Source organism: Lolium rigidum, chromosome 6 (genome assembly GCF_022539505.1).
Source record: "Lolium rigidum isolate FL_2022 chromosome 6, APGP_CSIRO_Lrig_0.1, whole genome shotgun sequence".
Classification (NCBI taxonomy): domain Eukaryota; kingdom Viridiplantae; phylum Streptophyta; class Magnoliopsida; order Poales; family Poaceae; genus Lolium; species Lolium rigidum.
This window is the reverse complement of record NC_061513.1, coordinates 2,993,182-3,000,907: the sequence shown is the minus strand read 5'-3', so window position 1 is coordinate 3,000,907 and position 7,726 is coordinate 2,993,182. Positions and strand designations below refer to the sequence as shown.

The 7,726-nt window shown below is 51.4% G+C and overlaps 1 protein-coding gene across 1 annotated transcript; it reads left to right on the top strand.

The window, feature by feature from the left end:
* Positions 1 to 242: 242 nt before the first annotated feature.
* LOC124660515 (zealexin A1 synthase-like) lies at positions 243 to 1,863 on the top strand. Its single transcript, XM_047198334.1, has 2 exons — positions 243 to 1,160; positions 1,249 to 1,863. Exons 1-2 carry the CDS (start codon positions 243 to 245, stop codon positions 1,861 to 1,863), a joined length of 1,533 nt encoding a protein of 510 aa, XP_047054290.1.
* Positions 1,864 to 7,726: the final 5,863 nt, after the last annotated feature.

Below are 7,726 nucleotides of genomic sequence, written 5' to 3'. Positions count from 1 at the left end.
AAAATCATCAACTGAATCTTAAGTTAACCTCACTGACATAACAACGCACGTCGTCTTCTACTATTTCATACCGATTTTTGTCGCTTGTGCTTGTACTCCATTTCCTATCGATTTCCGTCGCCTGTAGCTGATGTACTCAATCGACTCGCAATCATTTTCTCTACTCGTGTTGACATCCTATATATCTCATCTTCAACTCTTGATCACCTACGGCCGATCGAGAGCTAATTAAGCTAGCTTCAATGGCAGAAACCACGCCCATGCAGGTCGTGGCCTACACTTTCCTCTGCGTCCTCGTCGCCACCATACTCCTCAAGCTCAAGCACAGGCGCAGCGCCGGCGGCCTGAACCTGCCGCCGGGGCCATGGGCGCTCCCGGTAATCGGGCACATGCACCACCTGGTCGGCGCGCTGCCGCACCAGGCCATGCAGAGGCTGGCGCAGCTGCACGGCCCCGTCATGCTGCTCCGGCTCGGCCACGTCCCCACGCTGGTGATCTCCTCCCCGGAGGCGGCCAGGGAGGTGATGAAGGTCCACGACGCCGTCTTCGCGAACCGGCCCATGTACGTGGCCGCAGACGTCTTCACCTACGGCGGCGCCGACATCTCCTTTGCGCGCGGCCCGCACTGGAAGCCCCTGCGCAAGCTCTGCGCCACGGAATTGCTCAGCCCGAGAAGCGTCCGGTCGTTCCGCTCCGTCCGGGAGGAGGAGGCCGCGAGGCTCGCGAGGTCCGTCGCCGCCGCCGGCGGCGCCGTCGTCAACATCGGCGAGATGGCGAAGGTGATGATGAACGACGTGATCATGCGGGTGTCCGTGGGCGACCGGTGCGCGCAGCGGGCGGCGTACCTGGAGGAGCTGGACAGGGTGCTGGACCTCATGTCCGGCTTCAACCTCACCGACCTGTTCCCGACCTCGCGCCTCGCCAGGGCGCTCGGCGGCAGGGCCCTGAAGGCGACGTGGGAGGTGCACCATAGGATCCACGCCATCATGGAGGCCATGATCAGTGACCACAAGGTGGCGATGGAGAGCGAGGGAGACAACGCTGATGCCGGAGGTGATCAGAGGGGCGACATACTCACCATTCTACTCCGGTTCCAGAGGAATGGCGGCATGGGCGGCGGCGTCACACTCACCAACGCTAACATCAGCGGCGTCCTCTTCGTAAGTCAACCACCGCTAGTACCGCTTCTTCCAACTTGGATACGCCACACAAATATTTCGATCTGAAAACTTTTTGCCATATGACCAGGATCTATTTGCTGCGGGCTCGGAGACGACGGCGACCACGACGACCTGGGCCATGTCGGAGCTCATGAGGAACCCACACATAATGGCCAAAGCGCAGTCCGAGGTCCGGGGAGTCCTCCAAGGCAAGACCGTGGTGACCGAGGCGGACATCGACGGCCGGCTCCCCTACCTCCAGATGGTCATCAAGGAGACCTTCAGGCTGCACGCTCCGGTGCCACTTCTCATGCCGAGGCTGTGCAACGAGCCAGCAAAGGTTATGGGCTACGACGTGCCGGCGGGCACCACCGTGTTCGTGAACGTTTGGGCGATAGGCAAGGGTGAGGAGAGCTGGACCGACGCGAGCGAGTTCAGGCCCGAGAGGTTCGAGACTGATATGGTGGACTACGCTGGCACGGACTTCAGGTTCATCCCCGGCGGTGCCGGCCGAAAGATGTGCCCCGGTATGATGTTTGGGGTGTCAAACATCGAGATTGCTCTCGCGAGCCTTCTCTATCACTTCGACTGGAAGATTCCTGGCGGCGGGAACCCGGAGAAGCTTGACATGACCGAGGCCTATGGAGTCACGGCTCGTCGGAAGACTGAGCTCTTGTTAGAAGCTATTCCATTTGTGCCTTGATTTGTACTTTTTAGATGTGCCTTGATTTGTCCTTTTCTGGTCGTGCTTAATTATTAAGGGCATCTTGTGAAGTTTGTTTCTCTCATCTAGAGAGAAGAAAATCGCTCGTTTGGTTGACGATGGGGAAAATATTTGGTTCTTTTAAAGCAATCTAGAATCCGTACGAGGAGGCACGAGCCAACCTCTTAGAGCATGTCTAGCAGGCCCCTTACTTTTCTGCCCCGTATTTCGCGACTTTTTCGTCCCATAAAAAAATGCTCGTAGATACACCGTTCCGTCTAGCAGACCCCGTATTTGACCCCGTAAATTCGTAAATTTCAAACCCCGGGAAACTTGTTCATTCATAGTTCGTCGATCATACATACGAATCGACGTATCTACATACAAAATGCGCGATCATGGATCGCGACTTCTAGTCGGAGAGGTCGATGATGTACCCGTCGGCCTCCGCTGCCGCCTCCCGCGCCTCCGCCTCCTTCACGGCGGCAATGGCCGCCGCCCTATCTTCCTCCTCCGCCTTCTTCCTCTCGTCGGCGTCCTTGAGGGACTCTTGAATCGCCTTCAAGAAGGCGGGGTCCTGGTCCTCGTCGTCCTCCTCCTCCTTGCCGGCGAGCGGAGCACCTCCGCCGCAGGTGCTCCCGATGCTCGCGTTCCATGCCTCCTTCATCCGGCGTTGGCGCTCCCACTCGGCGTCGTCGAACTTGGGGCCGCTCATCGGCTTGAGCGGCGGGTCTTCGTTGTACCAGCGGCCGCCCCGCGCGAAGTCACGGAGCTTCGGCGGGACGAACGCGGCGCCGTCGTACTTGCAGGCCGCACGGCGGCTCCCGGCGGTGGATCTCTTGCATTGGAGCCGCCACACATCCTCCACGATGTCCGGCGAGCGGGATCGCTTCGATCCGCTCGCCGGCGAGGCGGTACTGCGGCGGCGGGCGTCCATGCCGGAGCTGGGGTGGAATGCGGCGCGGGGGAGTGAGGAATTGCTCGCCGGAGCAGGATGGAGGAGGCGGCGGCGCACGGCGGAGCTAGGGTTGCGAGTGAGGGGTTCCCCTCACTCGCACGTTCGCCCGGTATAAGTAGGGGGCGGCGGGGCGGATTTCCTAGGCCCCGTATTCCGCCGAAACAGGCTGGCCCGAATACGGGGCCTGCTAGACGGCCCAAACCGCGCCTGCCCCGTATCTCGCCAGAATTTTACGGGGCGGGCGGGTTATAAGGGACCTGTTAGACATGCTTTTATAACACTCGCTAGGAAAATTTTGCGTGGACATCATTCGAGGGGAATGGCAGAAGCTCGCGAGCATCTGGGGAAGTTCTTGCGGGAAGAATTCAGTCACCTCCCGCCGAATAGCGCCGCCTATTTACAGGGCCCCGCCTCACCGTCAAATCTCGCGCCACTATTTCCCCCATTCCCGCCCTCCGTCCAGGGGGTAGCTTCTTCTAGCAGTCAAGAGAGGCCACCTTCTTCGGCTCCTCGAGTTCCGTCGACGCATGACATCTTCAACTGCATGGTCGACATGTCATCCTCCTCCTCCATTGTGAGTAACATAGATACCTACCAGCAGTAGCTCAGATCTTATCTTTGGTTGCCCAGATATGTTAGTACAGACTTGTTAGCTTAGATCGTGGTATAGTTGATCTACCAACTATAGTTCATGTATAAGCATAATGGTTAATTTTTTTTTTGAGAAACACGGTACAAATGCAGACGCTCACATACGCGCGCATACACTCACCACTATGTACGCACACACGCACACCCTACCCCTATGAGCACATTCGGAAGACTGAGCCGGTGGATTAGATCTTGAAATTGACGAAGTCACCACAGGTGCATCGCTATCAACGGGAACATCGCCTCCCACTGAATGAATATTCCGCCATTATGAGACACACATATGGTACAACCATCCTCCTAACAACCCTTGAGGTTGGTTCTCAAGCATAATGGTTAATACGAGGATTAGTTCTACAATGTGTAGTTCTGCTTCTTGTACCAGCTTTGTGCTTATACGTGGCAGCTAGCAAGTTTCACAATATGACACATATCAAGAACCCAAGGCCCCTCCCTGACCTAGCCGCCGCACACCACCCTCCACCCTCCCAGCGCCGCCGCCACCACTCCACCCTTCACCACCGCCCCCTCCCATCCCCTCTCCTCCCTTCCCACCTGTCAACACCCAGATTTTTAAGTCCGGATGCCTATTATGTCATAAATCGCAATCCCATAAATATTGTTGTTGCGAGGTATAATAGTTAAGTATCACAGTCATCATTCATTACAAACCATAATGTCTTACAAATTTGAATCACATGATCCATATTACACGAATAGTTGATCTATTGATCAACGAACAAACACAAGTTCATAGCGGAAGCGTAAAGATAACTGGACTCTCTAGTCCACAGGCCAACGCTTGACGTTAGAAGTTCCTAGTTGTGGTAGACGTCCTGCTGATCGTCATCCTCGTACTGCTGCTCGGCTTCATAGTCTGGCCATTTGAATAGCCAGGGACAAAGCCGTGAGTACTTTAAGTACTCGCAATCTAATACTAATGTGAGTACTAACGTTGCTATTGAGAGTGTTCTAAGCTCTAGGGTTATTTGCATAAAGCCAATTTTAGTTTAGAAACATTTTAGTAAACCACTCCTCATGTGCTAACCAGCTCAAGTGGGAACATTAGTGTCATTCCCACAACTCTGTTGTGATTCAATTTCAAAGTCACCATTCAAGTTCAAATTCATAAGTCACAAAGATATAAATTCTGATGACGGAACAGTATGGCCTTTCCAACTGTCCATAACCGCGGACGCGGCTATTCGAATAGGTTTACACTCTGCAGAGGTTGCACACTTGTGCCACAACATTTGATTTCATCCGTCAGGGATAAACCCCGAATAGTCGTAACTCAGTACGCGGATCATCAACCGTTAACCTTTCACTTACACATCCTAGTATAGGCACCTCTCCCCATGAGCTTGGCCTCCCGGTAAAACCAACTGTTAACCCGGGAACTGCACAGTGCTTGGCCGTACAATTCACCTCAATTCACGTCATTTCACTTTCAACGGAGGCAACCTCGGCATAACCTCTATGACGCTTGTTCAGAGGGAACCCATACTAAGACACATAAATTTCCAGCTAAGCCTTACCCATAATCAGGTATTGTGGGGTACTCAAAAATTGGAATGGTATCGCATCCAACTCAACCATCAGTTTTTAGCCATTTCACCAAGTCAAATTCATGTCATATTCACCTTCAAAATCTTTCAATGGAAATGACTCATCATTCCAAGGTTTTCAACATCATTATTTCACAAACACATGTTCCCATCTAGAGTAGTCATTTTTAATTTAGCACTAGCATCTAGGTATGAGGGGTGCTAAGTACTTTGCTTTGCTTCTAGGCTAACTTTGATATTCTCGTACTAATCCAATAATAACCAAGTGAATCATGAATCAAAAAGTACTTTGATAAAACAAAAGTAAATAAAGCTTGTAAAGTAAAACTGGGAAATATGATCATAAGCATAAAGTAAATGGGTAATGCCTTGCTCATGGTGAGCTTTGCACTTTGCAAGAGTATTGTCTTTCCTTGGTTGGGGAATTGGTCAAAGTGGTCTTCTTCTCCTTGGAAGTAGACCTCCTCCTCCTCTTGATACTCCTCGGTACTAGCGTCTAAAATACGAATACGGGGTACACAATCATCATACCAAACTTATATACTAAACTAGGCACACTCATGATGCACACAACTTAAACTAGCATCACACATTACTATTAAGTTGGTGGATGTGTTTTTCTTATTATTTAAGAAAAATAATTTCCTCTCATACTAAATTAGGTGTTACTTTTAAGTACTTAGAGAAATAATTTCCTCTCATTATCTTTTTAAGATTTAATTTCTCTCATGAACAATATGTGACCTAGGTTGACCAAAGTCAACCTCTTCACACTTATCATTTAAGAAAATGATTTTAAATGAGGTGAGCACCTCATACAATTTAATCCTAGCATGGTAGAGATTTAATATTATCAACAAATCATATGAGACCTAAATGACCAGAGTCTCTACCTCATTTTGAGTTGTTGGTGACAAGATTTAAATGAGAGAAACACTCCCATGAGATTTATTAATAGTTATGGACAATATCTTTGACTAGAAATATCCATAAAGTCCATTAATTAAACTAGGCCATGATCATTCAAAGTAAGCATGGCATATTTTTGCAGAAACAATTAGTACAAGTGTAATGTGATTTATAGGAGTTGGAATTAAATTAAAAGCATTTGTGGTTGATTTTTAATAATTATTCTAAGGCAGAAAAGTCCCTGCCTTGTTTATTTTCCTACTTTAATTCTATAATAGATCTGGGGTTCAATCCAGTGGCATTGTGTAGATAAAATCCTAAGCTTTCCAAATATATAAAATTTGTAAAATTTGGACAAGTAGATTTGTCCCTATTAAATTTCAAAGTTAACATCAGATTGCATATTTTCTCTATTTTAAATTTTGAATTTGAAACGTGGGCTGGCGGGAAAGAAACGGGCTGTGCCATGCGAGAGGGAAATGGGCTGGCCCAGTATCTCTACGGGCCAGCTGACAAGGCGGGAGCCACCTGTCATTGGGCTGAGACAAGCGAAACGGTACGGGGAATAATAGCCGTGCGATTAGAACGCGATCGCACGGTCGAGGGAGGGCTTCGTCTCCGGTGAGATGTGAACTTACTGGCGGCGGAGGTAGGGGGTCGGAGCGGCCGTCGGAGCTCCGGCGATGGTCGGAGTGGTGCGCCGCGACGTTGGAGTAGATGAGGAAGCTCCGTGAAGCAGTGGCGTCTCCAGGGGTGGCCTCCTTCTCCGGCGAGCTTCGAGTACTATGGGCGGCGGCGATCTTGCAATTGGGGCGGTGCGGTGACTAATCCAGCGTGGTGAGGTGATGAGGAGAGGCTGTGTGAGGAGGGGAAGAGGATGGCGTGCTCAATTTGAGGAGCGGAGTGCTCCTTTTATAGTGGCGAGGTGAGACCGAGGTGCGGCGGTGAGGTCATCGTCGACGACGCGTCTACAGGGGCGGAGAGGGACTGGCGATGACGCGCGTGTGTTGGCGATGTCACTGCGGTCATGCTGCGCTTGATTGCGGTGAAAACCATGCACAAACGAGGACGGGAGAGTGACGCGAGCTCGCAGTAGCCACGGCGGAGGACGTCGACGAGGTCGTCGGCTACAGCGTTCCCGCGGGCCAATGGCGATGTCTAGGCGGTTCCTGGTGACGTTGCGGAGCTGGTGGCGCAGAGAGACGAGGACGAGGTGACGCAGGCGAGCGAGGCGAGGCGTGCTCTGGGCGTGTCCGTGGCGGTCGCCGTGCGCGCACTGGCGCGCGTGTGCACGTCACTGGAACGTCTGGGTGCGTTGCGTTCCGGCGTGTCCAGTGCACCGCAGTGTCGACGACCGTGTCTGGCATGCTAAGGAGGTTGAGAGGGAGTGAGTTGGCAAGGTGGTGCATGGCTGAGGTGGGCAGAGAGAGGGATGGCATGATCATGTCCATGCCATGCCACGGCATGGCATGTCCTGGTCAAATTGGTGACGAGTTCGTGTACCACTTCTTGTCTGGTGTGTTTGGCAAAGTCTAGAAGGGTCAATGGAGTACAGAGGATGACCTAGGGTTGAAGAGGAATGCTAAAATCTGCTGGACAAAGCAATGTCACTTGTTGACAGGTTTGTGCTCACCAGGTGTTTGTTTAAATGTCCGCAAGAACAAAACTTTCAAATTTTGAAATGATTTTTGGTGGAGTGTAAAGATATATTATTTGCAGTAGGATGGTGGTGGTTTGGGTCAATTTGGAGTTGGTTTGCAAAATCACAAAATGGCAT

Coding starts and splice junctions, on each gene's coding strand:
- LOC124660515 (XM_047198334.1), top strand. CDS start 243: ATGGCAGAAACCACGCCCATGCAGGTCGTGGCCTACACTTTCCTCTGC. Junction 1,161..1,248: donor ACATCAGCGGCGTCCTCTTC/GTAAGTCAACCA, acceptor CCATATGACCAG/GATCTATTTGCTGCGGGCTC.